Source organism: Pseudophryne corroboree, chromosome 1, assembly GCF_028390025.1.
Source record: "Pseudophryne corroboree isolate aPseCor3 chromosome 1, aPseCor3.hap2, whole genome shotgun sequence".
Taxonomy (NCBI): Eukaryota; Metazoa; Chordata; class Amphibia; order Anura; family Myobatrachidae; genus Pseudophryne; species Pseudophryne corroboree.
In genome coordinates this window covers 1,085,643,557-1,085,667,344 of record NC_086444.1, presented here as the reverse complement: position 1 = coordinate 1,085,667,344, position 23,788 = coordinate 1,085,643,557, and the positions used below count along the sequence as shown (strand labels likewise).

At 46.0% G+C, this 23,788-nt stretch overlaps 1 protein-coding gene across 1 annotated transcript in view; it reads left to right on the top strand.

The window, feature by feature from the left end:
- The first annotated feature begins 7,751 nt into the window (after nucleotides 1-7,751).
- TAPT1 (transmembrane anterior posterior transformation 1) overlaps nucleotides 7,752-23,788 on the top strand; it is a 123,594-nt gene continuing 107,557 nt past the window's right edge. Inside the window, exon 1 of the mRNA XM_063957008.1 lies at nucleotides 7,752-8,002. Coding sequence (XP_063813078.1) covers nucleotides 7,855-8,002 — 148 coding nt within the window. The 5' untranslated portion in view covers nucleotides 7,752-7,854. The remainder of the gene's footprint in view (nucleotides 8,003-23,788) is intronic.

Sequence of the window (23,788 nt, the reverse complement as noted above, 5' to 3'; positions counted from 1 at the left end):
CAATATGCCATTTACCACACGGAGTGGCAAGGAACGGCTGAGGCCCTGGCCTATGTTCATGGCTAGTGGTTCAGCTTCACATGAGGATGGAAGCACTCAGCCTCTCGCTAGAAAAATGAAAAGACTCAAGCTGGCAAAAGCAGCACAGCAAAGAACTGTGCATTCTTCGAAATCCCAAATCCACAAGGAGAGTCCAATTGTGTCGGTTGCGATGCCTGACCTTCCCAACACTGGACGTGAAGAGCATGCGCCTTCCACCATTTGCACGCCCCCTGCAAGTGCTGGAAGGAGCACCCGCAGTCCAGTTCCTGATAGTCAGATTGAAGATGTCAGTGTTGAAGTACACCAGGATGAGGAGGATATGGGTGTTGCTGGCGCTGGGGAGGAAATTGACCAGGAGGATTCTGATGGTGAGGTGGTTTGTTTATGTCAGGCACCCGGGGAGACACCTGTTGTCCGTGGGAGGAATATGGCCGTTGACATGCCAGGTGAAAATACCAAAAAAATCAGCTCTTCGGTGTGGAGGTATTTCACCAGAAATGCGGACAACAGGTGTCAAGCCGTGTGTTCCCTTTGTCAAGCTGTAATAAGTAGGGGTAAGGACGTTAACCACCTCGGAACATCCTCCCTTATACGTCACCTGCAGCGCATTCATAATAAGTCAGTGACAAGTTCAAAAACTTTGGGTGACAGCGGAAGCAGTCCACTGACCAGTAAATCCCTTCCTCTTGTAACCAAGCTCACGCAAACCACCCCACCAACTCCCTCAGTGTCAATTTCCTCCTTCCCCAGGAATGCCAATAGTCCTGCAGGCCATGTCACTGGCAATTCTGACGAGTCCTCTCCTGCCTGGGATTCCTCCGATGCATCCTTGCGTGTAACGCCTACTGCTGCTGGCGCTGCTGTTGTTGCCGCTGGGAGTCGATGGTCATCCCAGAGGGGAAGTCGTAAGCCCACTTGTACTACTTCCAGTAAGCAATTGACTGTTCAACAGTCCTTTGCGAGGAAGATGAAATATCACAGCAGTCATCCTACTGCAAAGCGGATAACTGAGGCCTTGACAACTATGTTGGTGTTAGACGTGCGTCCGGTATCCGCCGTTAGTTCACAGGGAACTAGACAATTTATTGAGGCAGTGTGCCCCCGTTACCAAATACCATCTAGGTTCCACTTCTCTAGGCAGGCGATACCGAGAATGTACACGGACGTCAGAAAAAGACTCACCAGTGTCCTAAAAAATGCAGTTGTACCCAATGTCCACTTAACCACGGACATGTGGACAAGTGGAGCAGGGCAGGGTCAGGACTATATGACTGTGACAGCCCACTGGGTAGATGTATGGACTCCCGCCGCAAGAACAGCAGCGGCGGCACCAGTAGCAGCATCTCGCAAACGCCAACTCTTTCCTAGGCAGGCTACGCTTTGTATCACCGCTTTCCAGAATACGCACACAGCTGAAAACCTCTTACGGCAACTGAGGAAGATCATCGCGGAATGGCTTACTCCAATTGGACTCTCCTGTGGATTTGTGGCATCGGACAACGCCAGCAATATTGTGTGTGCATTAAATATGGGCAAATTCCAGCACGTCCCATGTTTTGCACATACCTTGAATTTGGTGGTGCAGAATTTTTTAAAAAACGACAGGGGCGTGCAAGAGATGCTGTCGGTGGCCAGAATAATTGCGGGACACTTTCGGCGTACAGGCACCACGTACAGAAGACTGGAGCACCACCAAAAACTACTGAACCTGCCCTGCCATCATCTGAAGCAAGAAGTGGTAACGAGGTGGAATTCAACCCTCTATATGCTTCAGAGGTTGGAGGAGCAGCAAAAGGCCATTCAAGCCTATACAATTGAGCACGATATAGTAGGTGGAATGCACCTGTCTCAAGCGCAGTGGAGAATGATTTCAACGTTGTGCAAGGTTCTGATGCCCTTTGAACTTGCCACACGTGAAGTCAGTTCAGACACTGCCAGCCTGAGTCAGGTCATTCCCCTCATCAGGCTTTTGCAGAAGAAGCTGGAGACATTGAAGGAGGAGCTAACACGGAGCGATTCCGCTAGGCATGTGGGACTTGTGGATGGAGCCCTTAATTCGCTTAACAAGGATTCACGGGTGGTCAATCTGTTGAAATCAGAGCACTACATTTTGGCCACCGTGCTCGATCCTAGATTTAAAGCCTACCTTGGATCTCTCTTTCCGGCAGACACAAGTCTGCTGGGGTTGAAAGACCTGCTAGTGACAAAATTGTCAAGTCAAGCGGAACGCGACCTGTCAACATCTCCTCCTTCACATTCTCCCGCAACTGGGGGTGCGAGGAAAAGGCTCAGAATTCCGAGCCCACCCGCTGGCGGTGATGCAGGGCAGTCTGGAGCGACTGCTGATGCTGACATCTGGTCCGGACTGAAGGACCTGACAACGATTACGGACATGTCGTCTACTGTCACTGCATATGATTCTCTCAACATTGATAGAATGGTGGAGGATTATATGAGTGACCGCATCCAAGTAGGCACGTCACACAGTCCGTACTTATACTGGCAGGAAAAAGAGGCAATTTGGAGGCCCTTGCACAAACTGGCTTTATTCTACCTAAGTTGCCCTCCCACAAGTGTGTACTCCGAAAGAGTGTTTAGTGCCGCCGCTCACCTTGTCAGCAATCGGCGTACGAGGTTACATCCAGAAAATGTGGAGAAGATGATGTTCATTAAAATTAATTATAATCAATTCCTCCGCGGAGACATTGACCAGCAGCAATTGCCTCCACAAAGTACACAGGGAGCTGAGATGGTGGATTCCAGTGGGGACGAATTGATAATCTGTGAGGAGGGGGATGTACACGGTGATATATCGGAGGGTGAAGATGAGGTGGACATCTTGCCTCTGTAGAGCCAGTTTGTGCAAGGAGAGATTAATTGCTTCTTTTTTGGGGGGGGTCCAAACCAACCCGTCATATCAGTCACAGTCGTGTGGCAGACCCTGTCACTGAAATGATGGGTTGGTTAAAGTGTGCATGTCCTGTTTTGTTTATACAACATAAGGGTGGGTGGGAGGGCCCAAGGACAATTCCATCTTGCACCTCTTTTTTCTTTTCTTTTTCTTTGCATCATGTGCTGATTGGGGAGGGTTTTTTGGAAGGGACATCCTGCGTGACACTGCAGTGCCACTCCTAGATGGGCCCGGTGTTTGTGTCGGCCACTAGGGTCGCTAATCTTACTCACACAGTCAGCTACCTCATTGCGCCTCTTTTTTTCTTTGCGTCATGTGCTGTTTGGGGAGGGTTTTTTGGAAGAGACATCCTGCGTGACACTGCAGTGCCACTCCTAGATGGGCCCGGTGTTTGTGTCAGCCACTAGGGTCGCTAATCTTACTCACACAGCTACCTCATTGCGCCTCTTTTTTTCTTTGCGTCATGTGCTGTTTGGGGAGGGTTTTTTGGAAGGGACATCCTGCGTGACACTGCAGTGCCACTCCTAGATGGGCCCGGTGTTTGTGTCGGCCACTAGGGTCGCTAATCTTACTCACACAGCTACCTCATTGCGCCTCTTTTTTTCTTTGCGTCATGTGCTGTTTGGGGAGGGTTTTTTGGAAGGGCCATCCTGCGTGACACTGCAGTGCCACTCCTAGATGGGCCCGGTGTTTGTGTCGGCCACTAGGGTCGCTAATCTTACTCACACAGCTACCTCATTGCGCCTCTTTTTTTCTTTGCGTCATGTGCTGTTTGGGGAGGGTTTTTTGGAAGGGACATCCTGCGTGACACTGCAGTGCCACTCCTAGATGGGCCCGGTGTTTGTGTCGGCCACTAGGGTCGCTTATCTTACTCACACAGCGACCTCGGTGCAAATTTTAGGACTAAAAATAATATTGTGAGGTGTGAGGTATTCAGAATAGACTGAAAATGAGTGTAAATTATGGTTTTTGAGGTTAATAATACTTTGGGATCAAAATGACCCCCAAATTCTATGATTTAAGCTGTTTTTTAGTGTTTTTTGAAAAAAACACCCGAATCCAAAACACACCCGAATCCGACAAAAAAAATTCGGTGAGGTTTTGCCAAAACGCGTTCGAACCCAAAACACGGCCGCGGAACCGAACCCAAAACCAAAACACAAAACCCGAAAAATTTCAGGCGCTCATCTCTAGTTTAGAGTAAGTTTTTGTATGTAATTGACCCTCTTTTACGTACACCGTGATGTCAAGAAAATTGATGATCTCAGTGCTTTTTTCACAAGAAAGGACAATATTCTTGTCATTCATATTCAGCAATGCACAAAAAACACCTAAAGTGGCCACATCTCCTCTCCAAAGACAGAAAGACCCACTGGACATATGCAGATCCGCTCATACGCAGGAGACCCACTGGACATGTGCAGATCCGCTCATACGCAGGAGACCCACTGGACATGTGCAGATCCGCTCATACACAGGAGACCCACTGCACATTTGCAGATCTGCTCATACTCAGGAGATCCACTGCACATGTGCAGATCCGCTCAAACACAGGAGACCTACTGCACATGGGCAGATCTGCTCATACTCAGGAGACCCACTGCACATGTGCAGATCTGCTCATACTCAGGAGACCCACTGCACATGTGCAGATCTGCTCATACACAGGAGACCCACTGCACATGGGCAGATCTGCTCATACTCAGGAGACCCACTGCACATGTGCAGATCTGCTCATACTCAGGAAACCCACTGCACATGTGCAGATCTGCTCATACACAGGAGACCCACTGCACATGTGCAGATCTGTTCTTACTCAGGAGACCCACTGCACATGTGCAGATCTGCTCATACACAGGAGACCCACTGCACATGTGCAGATCCGCTCATACACAGGAGACCCACTGCACATGTGCAGATCTGTTCATACTCAGGAGATCCACTGCACGTGTGCAGATCTGCTCATACTCAGGAGACCCACTGCACGTGTGCAGATCTGCTCATACTCAGGAGACCCACTGCACATGTGCAGATCTGCTCATACTCAGGAGACCCACTGCACGTGTGCAGATCTGTTCATACTCAGGAGATCCACTGCACGTGTGCAGATCTGCTCATACTCAGGAGACCCACTGCACATGTGCAGATCTGCTCATACTCAGGAGACCCACTGCACATGTGCAGATCTGCTCATACTCAGGAGACCCACTGCACATGTGCAGATCTGTTCATACTCAGGAGACCCACTGCACATGTGCAGATCTGCTCATACTCAGGAGACCCACTGCACATGTGCAGATCTGCTCATACTCAGGAGACCCACTGCACATGTGCAGATCTGCTCATACACAGGAGACCCACTGCACATGTGCAGATCTTTTCTTACTCAGGAGACCCACTGCACATGTGCAGATCTGCTCATACACAGGAGACCCACTGCACATGTGCAGATCTGTTCATACTCAGGAGATCCACTGCACGTGTGCAGATCTGCTCATACATAGGAGACCCACTGCACATGTGCAGATCTGCTCATACGCAGGAGACCCACTGCACATGTGCAGATCTGCTCTTACTCAGGAGACCCACTGCACATGTGCAGGTCTGTTCATATGCAGGAGACCCACTGCACATGTGCAGATCTGCTCATACATAGGAGACCCACTGCACATGTGCAGATCTGCTCATAAATAGGAGACCCACTGCACATGTGCGGATCACCCCTTTTAGATACAGCAGACAGAGCACCCCTGGATTGATACTGATAGGACACACCAGCACCATGGCATAACTACCATAGGTGCAGGGTATGCGGCTGCTATGGGGTCCGAGCTGTCTTGGGGTCCCGGGGCCCGCCGCTACACCTGCACCATGTCAGTCAAGCTGCAGCACTGACTACAGTGCCTCTCCTCTGCCTCAACCGCCACCACCCCTCCAGGCCAGCACTGGCCACATGCCACTTAGTTATGCTGGGCACTGGCCATACTTGCCAATACTTCGGTATCCTTTGGGGGTCTCCTGATCCTCGCATCAATATCCTGCTGCCCAAAAAAACCCATCTAATCCACCGGACTTTCCCAGTCCCATCTGACAACTGCACGGAGCATGCACAAGTTTGGACGCAACGGGGGCGGAGCATAACGCGATCATACAAAATATAAGTTTTGTTTGTTTTTTCAAATAAACTAAAGTGCCGGTTGTATGGCTCCAAGGGAGGAGCAGGCGGCAGTAGACCACCCAAAGAAATGCACTGTTATCTGCACGTGGAGTAGGAGCAATGCAAGCTGAGGTAGACAGGATGGGTTCTGGCAGTGATGGCTTGCAGTGGCCCTCGCTCATCTTTCCCCCAACACAACAGGATGCTGAACAACGGAGAAAGAAGAAGAGGTGAGTTTATGGTGCAAACAGATGCACCCCCACTCAGATATCCACAGCTGACCGCTTTCTGCACTATGATGAGCCTGATAATAGTATCTGCTGCCCCCCCCCCCCCCCCGACCCCAGTGTGTGTGTATCTACAATCAGCTCTGAAAAACTCCCAAAGTACCAACCAACCAACGCCTGACATTTTTTAAACACAGCCTACATACTTGCCAACTCTTCATGAATGTCAGGGAGACTCTGTGAAGTAGCAGCAATCACCCTGAACAGTCTAATCAGAGATATCTACATTCAAATGGGATCATCAGTCTCATTTCCCTGTATTGGTTATAAGGCACAACGGAATCCGATCGGGATCACGGCAGTCAAAATACCAAAGCCAGAATCCCGACACTTGCCAAAATGCTGGCACCGGCATCCTGACAAGGATCACAGTCCCGGCGCCGGCATCCCGACAAGGATCACAATCCTGATGTCGGAAACCCAACCGCCAGGATCCGAATGAGGATTTGCCATGGCTGTGGACAGGTAAGCTGTGTGTGTGTGTGTGTGTGTGTGTGTGTGTGGGGGGGTACTGTTAAGTTTAGACTGCAGGGGGAGGGTTAGGCTCCAGGAAAGGGTTATCCCTCTGCCAGCTTACCATACCCAAACTGTCACACCAATCCATATATCATACCTCCCAACATTTTCCAGTGAGAACCTGGGCCTTCTGCACAGGCAGAAAAGGGAGCGTGGCTTCGCAGCAATCCTGAGTCACGCCACGTGCACGGATCTCTGTGACTGAACCACCCATCTCTTCAACTCCACCATGTAGTTTGCCAAAACCCGCTAGATGATGTGTCTGAACTTAAGTGCGACTCAGAATCAATATATTGATATTAGCCCCCCTTTTTTATTGTTTTATTTTTAACAGTGATATTCTTCTTCTTTTTCTTCTTCTTCTTCTTCTTCTTCTTCTTCACTTTTCTACCATACCAGAGATCCTGCAGTGGGTTATTGCTAGTTTTCTTCTTGTCTGCATATAACCTACAAAACCTTTTTCCCTCATAATTGTGCTACAGAAAAGAAAAATAAATAATATAATATAATAATAAAATAATAATAATAATAATAATAATAATAATAACAACAACTAGCCTTAAATAAACACACAAACAGGTTCCAAAATAACAAACTTACATACATCAAATACAGATACAAACATCAAGTATCTTCTACTTGTGAAAAACACAAGTCGGTGCAGAGGGAAAGCTGTTGTCACACTACAAGCCCCAGCATGCCGTGCTGCCAGTCTCTAGTTGATCACACACCCATCTGACGTCACCTAACTATGGGCAAGCTGCCCTTTTCCATGATGGCGGCTGCTGACTCTCGGCTACGCCCTCTCTCTAAGTGCAGTCATCACTCACCCTAGTACCGAGTAAAACAAACAGCCGCTGCAGTCGCCGTGTGATGACGTGCAGTGTTTGGTGAGACACACGCACCACGAAGGAGGCACTGGCCGCCGCGGCAGGCAGGGGATGGCGGACGCGGCGGCGGCTCTGAGTGGGGAGGACAAGGAAGAGGATGGGGGGGACAGAGCGACCACAGCCAGACCTGCCGAGACCCTGGGCTTCTATGAGATGAGTGACGGCAAGCGTGTGGAGGTGAAGAAGAGGAACCTGTCAGGTGAGGAGGCGGGTGATTGACAGGAGGGGGGTGATTGACAGGTGCTTTGGTGAAGTGGTGGGGAGGGAGTATATCCTCCTGAGCTCCTGGCTGCTTCTGCCCTACAAGGGAGTGGCTCCCAGCACCTGCATCTGACAGCTGTCCTGGTTATTGTCTGCCAGCAGGAGCCACACACTGAGTGACCACCAGCAGCAGCTCCATTGTCAAATAGCAGCAGCAGCAGCTGACTGTCAGCACTCTGGCTGGGTGCCGGACAATAACTCTACCCAGTGCTCCCACCTTTATGTCAGCATTAGCTGGGGGATAACTGACAGCTCAGCAAGCTGGAGGAAGTTATGTTACAGAACAGCTGGCAAATCGTGTAACATACCCCATACCAAATCTATCTTAGTATATAATGCACTATCTGTTTCGCCCCATGCCTTTTTGTTTTGTTTTATATATACAGCACTGACCAGCCTTTGCCTTCAAAACAGCATCACTTCTAGGTACACTTGCACAACAGTTTTTGAAGGAACCCTTCAAACATCTTGGAGAACTAACCACAATCTTCAGGCATGCAAAGATCCTTCTGTCTCTTCATGTGATCCCAGACAGACTCCATGATGTTGAGATCAGGGCCCTGTGGGGGCCATATCATTGCTTCCAGGACACCTTGTTCTTCTTTATACTGAAGATGGTTCTTAATGACATTGCCTGTATGTTTAGGGTTGTACAGCTGCAAAATACATTGGGAGTGAATCGGCCACCTCCCTGATGGTATTGCATGATGTATAAGTACCTGCCTGAAATTGAGTCTGTCTGGGATTACATGAAGAGAGAGAAGGATTTGAGCAAGCCTACATCCACAGAAGATCTGTGGTTAGTTCTCCAAGATGTGTTTACAGCAAAACAAGAATTTAGAGGGTACCCCTGGCGCTCAGTCTCTTACAGATGATTCTAAGTGACCTACTCAGAAGCAATTTCTGTCTGACACATGTGACTCGATTAAATTATCGAAGAGGGAACAATGTTTATTGTACAGACAAAACATAAAAACATCACATTAAAATCCTTCTCCTTGTAGAGGATTGGTGTTTATTCTCCCCCCTAGAGGTGTACCAAGGAAGCTGGTCCTTTTTACTGCGCAATCACTGGGTCGTTCATTGTATTTTTGCTCCAAGATGTGTTTAACAACCTCCCTGCTGAGTTCCTTCGTAAACTGTGTGCAAGTGTACCTAGAAATGATTCTGTTTTGAAGGCAAACTTTTGCACAGTACCATGTGTGTGTGTATATGTATGTGTGTGTGTATATATGTGTGTATATATATATATATATATATATATATATATATATATATATATATATATATATATATATATAATCTGTGTCAAAGTATGTTGCAATTTGATTCATGTCTTAAAACACTTGTACAGCCAATGTTTCATTATAAAATATTTTGGGACAAATATGTAAACCACTACTAATGGAAGTGGTAGTGTGTACATGTGCTGCACAACCGAAGCTGGAAGTCACGGCCATGATATCAATAGACCTGTCACCATGGTGATCACCCTATACATAAACAGGTGAGAAGATGTTGGGAATAAGGCATACAAACAACATATGAGTGACATATTGGTCTAAGTCAAAGCATTTTATATAAGGGCCATAAAGTATTGGCATGTACCAGAAATCATGTAATAAAGCACTCTGCATGAATGTAACAAGTACTATAAAGAGGCTAAAGGCTATAATAATCAGATAACAATGACAGGTAGCAGCCACTAGACCAAATATGAAAAATGGGAAGAATTGGAAACCAAGAATAAGGTAGAAAAGACTGCCATATATAAGAGAGGAATTTGTAAAGTAAGCATGACAAGCCCTCTAGGGGCAAGTGGGTCCTGCTGGTGACTCCATCTATACTTCGTCTTCAGTAAGACTTTTACTTGATATATTTATATATATCTCACGTTGTAATTGGATGATGGCCTAATCTTTTTTCACAGGGACGCTAATCCGAGAGGAGCAGTGGTATAATTTCTTCCTACAGGTTGTTCACTAGACCCAGTTTGGGTGGCGGTTGTTCTAATAATAGATTTATGGGGTCAAATGTAATAGAGTGAGAGTTTCAAAAAGTGAGAGATTTGGTAAGGTTTTGCAGGTTTTTTAAAAGTGGCAATCATTTACACAGAAAGATCAACCTTGTTTTGCTGTGTAAATGATTGCCACTTTAAAAAAAAAAAAAAAAAAAAACCTGAAAAACCTTACTAAATCTCTCACTTTCTGAAACTCTCACTCTTACATTTGGCCTATGGAGAGCCATCCGCTGCTTATACAGGTTGAGTATCCCATATCCAAAATGCTTGGGACCAGAAGTATTTTGTATATCGGATTTTTCCATATTTTGGAATAACTGCACACCATAATGAGATATCATGGCAATGGGACCCAAGTATATGCACAGAATACATTTATGTTTCATATACACCTTATACACACAGCCTGAAGGTCATTTTAGCCAATATTTTTGATAACTTTGTGCATTAAACAAAGTGTGTCTACATTCACACAATTCATTTATGTTTCATATACACCTTATACACACAGCCTGAAGGTCATTTTAATACAATATTTTTAATAACTGTGTATTAAACAAAGTTTGTATACATTGAGCCATCAGAAAACAAAGGTTTCACTATCTCACTCAAATAATTCCGTACTTTGGAATATTTGGATATGGGATACTCAACCTGTACTATCTTTCTGTAATGCCCACATATTGCTGCCTGCAAGGACAGATAGGAAGTAAATGCCAAATTTTCTAGTGCAAATAAGGGACGGTCTAATATTGATTCCTTTTCCGGTATATGGATGAAAAATAGTTTTACTTGGAATCATGTTGTGCCGAGTTACACAATGTAAGCACTTGGAGAAACACATAGGTAGATAAAATATTCCTATGTTTAAAAACAAACAAAACTCCTTAGTATGAGTGCATACTAAACAGTAGGGATCGCACCCCTAGGCACTCTCTTGTTTTTGCTGCAGAACTCTTGATGAAGTTTCTGCCATTGCTTTGCAAGAGATCCTGTTGTGCAGAGATTGCCATATGGGATGGTAATATTGGGCTTGTTGCGATCTCTCCCTTTCTGTCTATTTATTTGCATTTGTAAGTGTCAGTAGTTACTGCAAGTGACTCTTCTAACGCTATCTGTTTACTGAGGTGACAGTGTTATGTAATGGGAAACGGCCCAAAATGATACTTTACTGTTGAAAATACTGAATGCAAAAGCAGGTGCACAGGTACAGTATATTTTGGGTTCTGGGAGATAAAATTTTAGAACCCCTGTGTATGGAAACTCTTGAGCAAGAATTAACAGAGATGTAGGCAGAAATGTAACAAACTCGTCATTTTGGTGACAAGTTGCAATCTGCTACAAACTGCTGGCGACTTCAGCCTCCGAATCTCCATATGGAACACCCAGTGATATGGAGAGTGAAAACCTGAAACTGACTGCTTGAAACTCACACAAAGGCCCTTCTAGCCCTTCAATAACAGGCCAGTGCTGTTTAGCATCACGTATCCCCTGGGTGGGTGGATGCGCAAACAAATTGCAGTTCCCTAAAGTGGAGCTAGATGTCATCGGGTACCCCTCTGCTGCCCCCCTGCCGCCATCATCCCTCCCTTCCATCTATCCCACCCTGTCCTCCTTCCGTCCCACTACAGACAAGGAAGTCCTCTCCCTCGTCTTATCCCCCCCGTCCCTCCATCTGCCCCCTGGACCCCCTTCCCTCCCATCTTCTCTGCTCCCTCTCCTCCTCTGCCTGCTCCCACCTTGCTCACCTCTTTAACCTATCGCTCTCTACCAGCATCTTCCCCTCACCATTCAAGCATGCTCTGGTCTCACCTATTCTCAAAAAAAAACAATCTCGATCCTTCATCACTCAGTAGCTACCGCCCCATCTCTCTTCTCCCTTTCGCCTCCAAACTACTTGAACAACTGGTCTACAGCCATCTCTCAAGCTACCTCTCTGACAACTCCATCCTCGATCCCCTACAATCTGGCTTTCGCCCACTCCACTCCACTGAGACTGCCCTGGTGAAAGTCACCAATGACCTGCTTTCGGCCAAATCCAGGGGCTACTTCTCTCTGCTCATCCTTCTGGACCTCTCTGCTGCCTTTGACACCGTGGATCATCCTCTCCTCCTCCGCACACTCCAAAACGTTGGCCTCTCTGGCACTGTCGTAGACTGGTTTTCTTCTTGCCTCACTAACCGCTCCTTCTCTGTGTCTGTGTCTGCCTCCGGCACCACCTCACACCCTTCAATTTTTCCTGTTGGTGTCCCTCAGGGTTCTGTCCTAGGCTCCCTTCTGTTCTTCCTGTACACCTCTTCCCTGGGTGCGCTCCTCCTCCTTTGGCCTTCAATACCACCTCTATGCTGATGACACACAACTCTACCTCTCCTCTCCTGATCTGTTCCCCTCTGTCCTCTCTCAGGTTTTCAGCTGCCCCTCCGCAATCTCCTCCTGGATGTCTGAGTGCTCTCTGAAGCTCAACATGGACAAAACTGAACTCATCATCTTTCCCCCATCCAGAGCAACACCCCCTACCAATATCTCTATCACTGTTGACAACACCATCATCTCCCCCATTCCCCAAATCCGCTGCTTGGGCATCACTCTTGAACCCTCCCTCTCCTTTGCACCCCACATCCAAGTTCTGGCACAATCCTGTCGGTTCCCGCTACGCAACATTGCTTGCATCAGGCCATTTCTCTGCCAGAGCGCAACTAAACTTATCCACTCACTGATCATCTCACGACTCGACTACTGCAATGTTCCCACTGACCTCACTTGCTTCCATCTTGCTCCCCTCCAGTCTGTCCTGAACTCCGCAGCTAGGCTTATCTTTCTCTCCCGCCGCTCCACATCTGCCACTCCCTTTTGACAAAATCTACACTGGCTCCCATTCCCCTACAGAATCCTCTTCAAACCCCTCACCCTCACATACAAGGCCATCTCTAATTCCACTGCTCCCTACATCTCCAACCTCCTCTCCCTTCATACTCCCTCCCGCCCCCTACGGTTGGCCAATGACTGTTGCCTCTCCACTGCCCTGGTCACTGCTTCCCATGCTCGAGTTCAAGACTATGCCCGTGCTTCACCCCTTCAGTGCAATGCACTCCTCCACTCCATTAGACTCTCGCCGACCTTACAAAGCTTCAAACGAGCACTAAAAACCCACCTATTCATCAAAGCATAACCTAGTCCTGAGGCTGCTCCTCCACCCCCCTGCCTCAAGCCTTGAGCATCTCGGCTTACATACCACCATCAGGCTACCTCCCGCTTGCTTGCACCTCATGTCATCTGTCTGTCTCCCCTTCCCACTAGATTGTTAGCTCTTCAGAGCAGGGCCCTCTTTCCTCTTGTTGTCTAAGCCCTCTTCTCAACACATTTCACTCGCAGCTCTCTCCAACTCAGCGACCATCTTTACCCGCTTTTTCTCCTGCTGGTAAAGGCTCATCTCCATCTATGGCCACCAGCTCCTAGTAGTACGATGGTTACTCCCTCGCTACTTACATTTTAGCTGTATTATGTTTTGAGAATTGTGGTGCTCTGTTACCCGTAGTCTATTTTTGTTACTTATTTACTGTAATGCTAAGTTTTGTCTCCCTGTACTGTCCTTTGTACGACGCTGTTAAACACTTGTGGCGGCCTTATAAATAAAATGTAATAATAATAAATATAAAACAGGTGTTCCCTCTTGTCTATAGGATAATTCAGTGCAGTCTGTCCCGTCTCTATGCCTCGCACAGTGAGAGCGGCAACGTGTGCCCTTCCCCAGTGCTTCCACTGCAGCAGCGGAGATAGGAAAGGTCACCATGAGAGCACATAAGGGACTGTAATCATAGGTGGTATGAGGCAGAGCAGGAGTGGGCTGAAGTCGCTGGCATATGTTGAGTCATTTTACTAGTAATAGAATAATCTGCACTTATATAATAAAATGTAAGAATTGATGCCCCTAATGAAATAACTGATAAACTTTGTGTCCCCTTTTAAAAAAAAAAAACAAACTAAAAAATAATGTTGCTATATTAATAAAGTAAGAAAGTTGTTCCTCCATGTAATGAGAGCTAAATGCCACCTTAATAATAATAATAATAATAATAATAATAATAATAATAATAATAATAATAACAACAACTTGTTTTTGGCTTGGTACCAATAGGAATTTAATAAAATAAAATAAATATTGTGAACTGACACGGACTTGCTTCGAAGTGAAAGTAGAATGATAGAAAATCGGGCTGTCCCACTGGTTATCAACAGTCTAGTACATTTCACCTGGAGTAATTATAGATTAATGTATCAGATTTGCCATTTGATTTTGTGGCGTTGATAAGAGAACAATACACAACACTAACACAACCTCTATTTATGGTGTCCCTTATCATGGTGTGAATGGCTTATCACTCTGCACTCTATTGCCGTATAAAGGCAGCTATGATAAGTCTAAATACAATCTCCTAGTGTTCTAATAGGAGCATGACGTATGTTTAGTAAATGAAAGGAGACATCACCAGGTTAGTCTAGACTGCTGCAGTGTATGGGCATACGGGACACAACATATAGGGTCGGATTCAAATGTTAACGTGCCCCCCTATCTCCCATCTAAAGTGATGGGAGATGGAGGGACGATATTCAGATGTCCCCAGTTTTTGCCCCTATCGCGCCTAGTCGGGTTTAGGCGTGCAAAGCATCTTAACCTGACTAAACAAATGGGTGCGATCATGAAAAGACTCTCTATACACATTTCAGCTCACTACCTCCGGAACATTAGAATACCGCCAGCGGGCGCGATCACGGCCGGGAGTGGGGGAGAGCACATTTGAATCTGGCCCATAGTTCTCCTCTGGTTTCATAAATCTCTTATTCAAACTTCCAGGTCTAAAAGGTAATTTATACAAACTGCAACCAAGTGTATTTTGGCGTTTATTGCATGCATTCTTATTAAAATGCATGTAAATGTGTATGACGCTTAACCTATCGTCACCTTACTTGCTGCCACTGTTACTAACGTTTGCAGGCGTTGATGTTATATTTGCTGTATTTGGAACACCTACTCTATCCGCAAGTGTTAAATACTTGTAAATGCTTTGTGGAGGCATAAAACATGCTAACCCTGCCAGTGAATGATGGTTGTGGTCTGGTTCTTTAGATCTTTATAGTTTACATTTATAATTTAAAAAAAAAATATTTTAGCTAAGGAAAACCTTATTAGAGGTTTTCAATTTGGATGTGATGCGGTGTTCCGGAATGACACGACGCCCACCGGCATTGTAGGTTCTCATTCTCGACCTATGGATCTGTAAAGGGAGATATGTGTGCTGCCAAGTATTGAGGCAGTGCTCAGCAGCACAATGCCAGCAAGTGGATTCCCCCATAAGTGTCCCACTCCTGACAAAAATAAGCTGTTGTAGATACAGGGCTGCAAGCCCTTTGAAGAGGCACATATAAGTAGAAGTAGAAAACCGTCACTTATAGGATAGATGCTATTTATGTGTCTGATAGGTGTCATTATAGTGAATAAAGATAATACAAATCCCATCAGTGCTTCATTACAAATGACATATATACTCGAGTATAAGCCGACTTTTTCAGCACTTTTTTTTGTGCTGAAAAAGCCCCCTCGGCTTATACTCGAGTCAGTGGGAAGGAGGGACATGGATGGCACAGCGCGCGCCTCTCCTGTGTCCTTCCTGCGTCTCCGGCGGCAGCGGAGGGTCTATTAAATGAAGTACCCGTTCGTGAACTCTGATTGGCTCACGAACCGGCACTTCATTTAGCACACACACGCCGCTGCCACCGGAGACGCAGGAGGGACACAGGAGAGGAGAGGCGCTGTGCCCTCCGTGTCCTTCCTTCACAAAACAGCACGGGAGCGGCGGAGGGTAAGTTGTAACTGGCACTGGGGGAGCATATTTGACACTTGGGGGGGGGCATATCTGGCCCTGTGGGGGCATATCTGGCAGTATGAGGGCTGTGTACGGCTAGAGCTGCATTTCCCACCCTAGGCTTATACTCGAGTCAATAAGTTTTCCCAAGTTTTTGTGGTAAAATTAGGTGCCTCGGCTTATATTCGGGTCGACTTATACTCGAGTATATATGGTACTTTCCAAATGTATAATCAACAATACAACAAATCCATACAAGTTCTCCTCCGTTAGAGAAAAATGTGTAATGCCATTGTGCAAGAACCTTATTCTGTGTCCCAGTAGGTCACACATTGTATCATGTGACTTATTCTATACATTCTTAGGGGCAGATTCAATTAGCTGCAAATTAGGTTGCCCAACTTTGTAGTATTCAATTAGAATTTTGCGTTAAATTAACGTGGCTTTCAAAGGGAGAAATTGCAGCTTTTTAGTTCACTCCTCTCAGAATTGGTGATAACTGTTTAAGTTATTTAAATTTTAACCCTGGACAACTAACCAGGGGCCTGTCACACCCGAACACTTTTCACATTTGTAAATAATACAACAAAACATTTTTTTAAACCTCTGATATCTTCAGTACCTTTCTGTAATAATAGATCAATATTGGCCATAATACGAAACTTTTTGGAATGTTGATAGTTCAGCGGTTATAGAGAAGCCGGGTCTCTCAGACCCATGGTTAGCGATAGTTTGTTGTCTTGCTAACTACAATCCACTCTGGAAAAGACATCACTCTTACTACTGAGAAACCCGATATACTCACAACATACAACACCAAAGGAGAAAAGGACACTTCCGGCCAGTTGTGCTCTATTGCCTCTTTCAGCCGAAAAACCAAACAATGGCCTTTATGTGTATTTTATGGTGTAGCCTTGAGTTCTAAGACATGCATAATATTAGAATAATTATTAATTGCTTAGTGTCCGAACACTGTGGGTCTAAATAGTTGGGTCTCTAAGACCAATGGTTAGCGATTAACTTTTTTTTTTGTTTTTTGGTAAGGTTAGTGTTCCAGGGTTACAAATGTCATGATATAGGGCAGTAGCTAATGAGTAATACTTTATGTAACGATGCTTGAATAGTGAAATATTGCCAATAAATAACTTTTCTTGTAATTTTTTCTGAAAAGCAAATAAATGGCTGAAAAAGATGTGGGACGTGTATGTTGAGGTGTTGTAAGGATGGAACATATTTTTTTAAGTTGCAAGTACTGTCGTTTTTCTCATGTTTTTTTCTTTTTCCCTACTTTTACATATAAACACACGGCACAATAGGACACTAAATTGTACCCCAAAATATGCTTATTTGGTGATATACAGTTACTGCCTATCACTGTTTAGTCTTTAGTAACAGTTGTCATTTTCAAGCCTATGAGACCTTTTACACCGCTCAAAAAAATAAAGGGAACACTAAAATAACACATCCTAGATCTGAATGAATGAAATATTCTTATTAAATACTTTGTTCTTTACATAGTTATATGTGCTGACAACAAAATCGCACAAAAATTATCAATGGAAATCAAATTTATTAACCCATGGAGGTCTGGATTTGGAGTCACACTCAAAATTAAAGTGGAAAAACACACTACAGGCTGATCCAACTTTGATGTAATGTCCTTAAAACAAGTCAAAATGAGGCTCAGTAGTGTGTGTGGCCTCCAGGTGCCTGTATGACCTCCCTACAACACCTGGGCATGCTCCTGATGAGGTGGAGGATGGTCTCCTGAGGGATCTCCTCCCAGACCTTGGCTAAAGCATCCGCCAACTCCTAAACTCCTGGACAGTCTGCGGTGCAACGTGGCATTGGTGGATGGAGTGAGACATGGTGTCCCAGATGTGCTCAATTGAATTCAGGTCTGGGGAACGGGCAGGCCAGTCCATAGCATCAATGCCTTTGTCTTGCAGGAACTGCTGACACACTCCAGCCACATGAGGTCTTGCATTAGGAGGAACCCAGGGCCAACCGCACCAGCATATGGTCTCTCATAAGGGGTCTGAGGATCTCATACCTAATGGCAGTCAGACTACCTCTGGCGAGCACATGGAGGGCTGTGCGGCCCCCCCAAAGAAATGCCACCCCACACCATTACTGACCCACTGCCAAACCAGTCATACTGGAGGATGTTGCAGGCAGCAGAATGTTCTCCTTGGCGTCTCCAGACTCTGTCACGTGTGCTCAGTGAGAACCTGCTTTCATCTGTGAAGAGCACAAGGCGCCAGTGGCGAATTTGCCAATCTTTGTGTTCTCTGGCAAATGCCAAACGTTCTGCACTGTGTTGGGCTGTAAGCACAAGCCCCACCTGTGGACGTCGGGCCCTCATACCACCCTCATGTTTCTGATCATTTGAGTAGACACATGCACATTTGTGGCTTGCTGGAGGTCATTTTGCAGGGCTCTGGCAGTGTTCCTCCTTGCACAAAGGCGGAGGTAGCGGTCCTGCTGCTGGGTTGTTGCCCTCCTATGGCCTCCTCCACGTCTCCTGATGTACTGGCCTGTCTCCTGGTAGCGCCTCCATGCTCTGGACACTACGCTGACAGACACAGCAAACCTTCTTGCCACAGCTCGCATTGATGTGCCATCCTGGATGAGCTGCACTACCTGAGCCACTTGTGTGGGTTGTAGGGAGGTCATACAGGCACGTGGAGGCCACACACACTACTGAGCTTCATTTTGACTTGTTTTAAGGACATTACATCAAAGTTGGATCAGCCTGTAGTGTGTTTTTCCACTTTAATTTTGAGTGTGACTCCAAATTCAGACCTCCATGGGTTAATAAATTTGATTTCCATTGATAATTTTTGTGTGATTTTGTTGTCTGCACATTCAACCATGTAAAGAACAAAGTATTTAATAAGAATATTTCATTCATTCAGATCTAGGATGTGTTATTTTAGTGTTCCCTTTATTTTTTTGAGCAGTGTAGTTGCCTCTTTATGGCCACTAACAGCCCCCTGTAGTTTCCTTATGACCACTACCTGTGGTATCTGTATTAATACTGTCTTGGGATCCGGGATGGTTTCAAGGCTCTATGGGGTCGATTCAATTCAGTGACAGTTGAATAGCGCCGGGAGTTAGCTCCCATCGCTATTCAATTCAGCTCCAGTTAAGTCTGCGAAGGCCCGTTCTCGCGGAATTAACAGGCTGAATTGTCGGGAGAATGGGCATTCTCCGACTTAACTTCCCGGCCGATGCCGATTCTCGCTGTATTGAATAGCGCCGGAAGCTAACTCCCGGCTCTATTCAACTGTCAGTGAATTGAATTGACCCCTGTGATACACTTTACATTGATCTCGCATTGCAGAATTAACCATAGATTCCACAAATTGATGTTTGCAATTGATTTTGTGTTACTAGTTCTAATAATTATGGTTAACAAGTGAAAGTGTGTGGATTATAAATGGGGGATCATACATTGCAGAACCCTTAAGCTGGGTACATACCTATACAATTGTTGGATATCTGGTGATTGGGCCAATGATTGTATAGGTGTGTATGCAGGAGCATTAGCTGATTAACGTCTTACAACTGCCCAGCAATGATCGGGATCGGTAGGTCTCCTCTTATGTGCTGTTTAATTTGGTCTGTCCTGATCCCATAGAAGCTTGTACACACTGAGCTATTTCTAGCACACACAGGGGGGGCTTCCAGGAGGACAAGCTGGATAAATAGTACTTGGCTCATCGGGAACGTTTACATGATTAGCCAGTTAATCGCGAAAGTGTGTACCCAGCTTTACTGTCGTGTCTTTTCTAGTTTGCTGCATGTGTGGTGTTTGTGCTGTCATTTTTGCAAGGCTTGTTCTCTCCAGTATTAGACCATGCAGCTTTTGTTTCCACTAATGTCACCTTTCTTCATCTGCATGTCGTGTTTTTTATTTGTTCCCTTTTAATGCCCCTTATGTTTGAAATGATGTGGCATATGTACACATGTACAATGTTCAGGTCTGTCTGAGGCAATAAAGGGGGCTGTACGTACAGGATCTGCACAATGGTTTCTGGATAAAAACTGAAACAGTGATATGTTTGGAAAAGACTAGAATTAGGCTGCTTTGGGTTCTGGAATATAGAGGTTTGAGCATTGTTTATACTGCAGAGCAATAAAATGTATGACAACGTCACTGTATTCTCAGGAGGATTTATACCTTTTGATTCAAGTCCTGGACCTCCGCCTCCTTGTATTATTACATAATTCAACTGTAGTGCACTTTAATGAATGATACTTATAAATGAGCTTAAAGAGGTGACATTGAATTCTTTGCAGCTGTTGCCAAGAACATAACTGTAAAGTGTTGTAACTTGTGCGTTTTCCAGCAAAATAGTGTTACAGGAACACGGATGCTTAAACTTTTTAATAGTCCTTTAAACACTATACGACCATAAAAGATAAACATTTAATAGAGATATCGAAACTTTTTTATGAACAGAGGTAAGAACCATGACAAAATGACCGGCTTTAGCTAAAATTACTTCACAGAGGAGGTGCCTAGGGTTGCTAGCTGTGTGGCTTTTCAATCCTTTTAAAAAGTGTAACAATAATTAGATATAATATAAATAGACCATAAATAGGCCCAGATTTATCAAGCCTCCGAGAGTGATCAATAACACGGAGATAAAGTACCAGCCAATCACCTCCTAACTGTCACTTTTCAAATACACAATCGCTGGTATCTCGACCCCACTATCATGTCCTCCCTCGAGAATTTCCTCTCTCCTCTATCCATTATGACCTGTCCCAACCAAGCAGCCTACTTCTATAACTCTTCCCTAACCGCTGATCTCGACTCTGTGGCCCCCCTCTCCTCTGTCCCCCTCCGCCACTCCAAACCCCAACCCTGGCACACCAAACTAACACGTTTCTTACAAAAATGCACACGCTCCACTGAACGCTCCTGGAGGAAATCTCACTCTGGCGGACTTCCTCCATTTCAAGTTTATTCTCTCCTCCTACAGCTCTGCTCTTTCCATCGCAAAGCAATCCTTTTTCCAAGTACTCAACTCTTCTCGGTCCTCCTGTCCACGCTATCTCTTTGAAACTTTCAACACTCAGCTTTGCCCCCCTCCTCCCCTCCCATCTTCCCTCACTGCCACTGACTTTTCCTCCTCCTTCTTCATCTCCAAAATTGAGGCTATCCGTTACAACATCTCCTCTGCTGCCCCCCTGCCTCCCATCTATCCCACCCTGTCCTCCTTCCGTCCCACTTCAGACAAGGAAGTCCACTCCCTCATCTTATTCCCCCCCCCTCCACCTGTCCCCTGGACCCCCTTCCCTCCCGTATTCTCCGCTCCCTCTCCTCCCCCACTGCTTGCTCCCACCTTGCTCACCTCTTTAACCTATCGCTCTTTACCGGCATCTTCCCCTCACCATTCAAACATGCTCTGGTTTCACCTATTCTCAAAATAACCAACCTCGGCCCTTCATCACTCGCTAGCTACCACCCCATCTCTCCTCCCTTTTGCCTCCAAACTACTTGAACAACTGGTCTACAACTGTCTCACAAGCTACCTCTCTGACAACTCAATCCTCGATCCACTACAATCTGGCTTTCGCCCACTCCACTCCACTGAGACTGCCCTGGTGAAAGTCACCAATGACCTGCTTTCGGCCAAATCAAGGGGCTACTTCTCTCTGCTCATCCTTCTGGACCTCTCTGCTGCCTTTGACACCGTGGATCATCCTCTCCTCCTACGCACACTCCAAAACGTTTGCCTCTCTGGCACTGTCCTTGACTGGTTATCCTCTTACCTCACTAACCGCTCCTCCTCTGTGTCTGCCTCTGGCACCACCTCACACCCTTCCATCTTTCCTGTTGGTGTCCCTCAGGGTTCTGTCCTAGGCCCCCTTCTGTTCTTCCTGTACACCTCTTCCCTGGGTGCGCTCATTAACTCCTTAGGCCTTAAATACCACCTCTATGCTGATAAAACACAACTCTACCTTTCCTCTTCTGATCTGTCCCCCTCTGCCCTCTCTCGGCCTCTCTGCACTCTCCTCCTGGATGTCTGAGCGCTCTCTGAAGCTCATCATGGACAAAACTGAATTCATCATCTTTCCCCCACCCAGAGTAACACCCCCTACCAAAATCTCTATGACTGTTGACAACACCATCATCTCCCTCGTTCCCCAACTCCACTGCTTGGACGTAACTTGACTCCTACCTCTCCTTTGCACCCCACATCCAAGCTCTGGCACAATCCTGTCAAATACAGCTGTGCAACATTGCTTGCATCAGGCCATTTCTCTCCCAGAGTGCAACTAAACTTATCATCCACCACTGGTCATCTCACGACTTGACTACTGCAATGTTCTCCTCACTGGTCTCGCTTGCTCTCCTCTAATTTGTCCTGAACTCCGCAGCTAGGCTTATCTTCGTCTCCTGCCGCTCCACATCTGCCACTCCCTTTTGACAAAATCTACACTGGCTCCCATTCCCCTACAGAATCCTCTTCAAACTCCTCACCCTCACGTACAAGGCCATCTCTAATTCCACTGCTTCCTACATCTCCAACCTCCTCTCCCTTCATACTCCCGCCCCCTACGGTCAACCAATGACCGTCGCCTCTCCACTGCACTGGTCACTGCTTCCCATGCTCGAGTTCAAGACTATGCCCGTGGTGCACCCCTTCAGTGGAATGCACTCCCCTGCTCCATTAGACTCTCCCCGACCTTACAAAGCTTCAAACAGGCACTAAAAACCCACCTATTCATCAAAGTGTACCCTTCCGATGCATAACCTAGTCCTGAGGCTGCTCCTCCACCCCCCTGCCTCATGCCTTAAACATCTCGGCTTTGTTTACATACTGCCATCAGGCTTCCTCCCGCTTGCTTGCACCTCATGTCATCTGTCTGTCGCCCCTTCCCACTAGATCAGGCATTCCCAACCACGGTCCTCAAGGCCCACCAACAGTGCAGGTTTTAGTGATATCCAGGTTGCCGCACAGATGGTTAAATCAAAATAACTGAGCTACTATTTAAGTCACCTGTGCTGAAGGCTGGATATTACTAAAACCTGCACTGTTGGTGTGCCTTGAGGACCGTGGTTGGGAATGCCTGCACTAGATTGTTAGCTCTTCAGAGCAGGGTCCTCTTTCCTCTTGTTGTCTAAACCCTCTTCTCGACACATTCCACTCGCAGCTCTCCCCCCTACTTAGCAACCATCTTTACCCGCCTTTTCTCCTGCTGGTAAAGGCTCATCTCCATCTATGGCCACCAGCCCCTAGTAGTAGGATGATTACTCCCTCGCTACTTACATCTTAGCTGTGTTATGTTGAGAATTGTGGTGCTCTGTTACCTGTAGTCTATTTTTGTTATTTACTGTAATGCTAAGTTTTGTCTCCCTGTACTGTCCTTTGTTTGGCACTGCAAAACACTTGAGGCGCCTTTATAAATAAAATTTTATAATAATAATAACATGGAAGTTAGGAGCTGAGTGGCTGATACTTTATCACTCTCCAAGGCTTGATAAATGGGGACCTTAGTTTCTCCTTCATGCATTGATCATAGCCCAAGCAGTCCTATCCATCACTATTCTGTGAGCCCCTTACGCTGCTCTCGCCTTCTGTATAACTACAGCCCGTGTATACAACAGAAACAGGCTTTTCCTTTTAAAGACTGGCAGATAAATAATACAAACCTATCAAACCAGTTAATATTGTATGATGCTAATTCCTGCTTAAAATCTTCAATAGTCTTCCGTGTTTTGATAATCGCATTTCATGTCACCAAACTCTTTATGTAATGTATTTCATTTTCAAGTGAGAAGAAGAGAATGGATATCAAAGTACTGGTAAATAGCGATGCATAA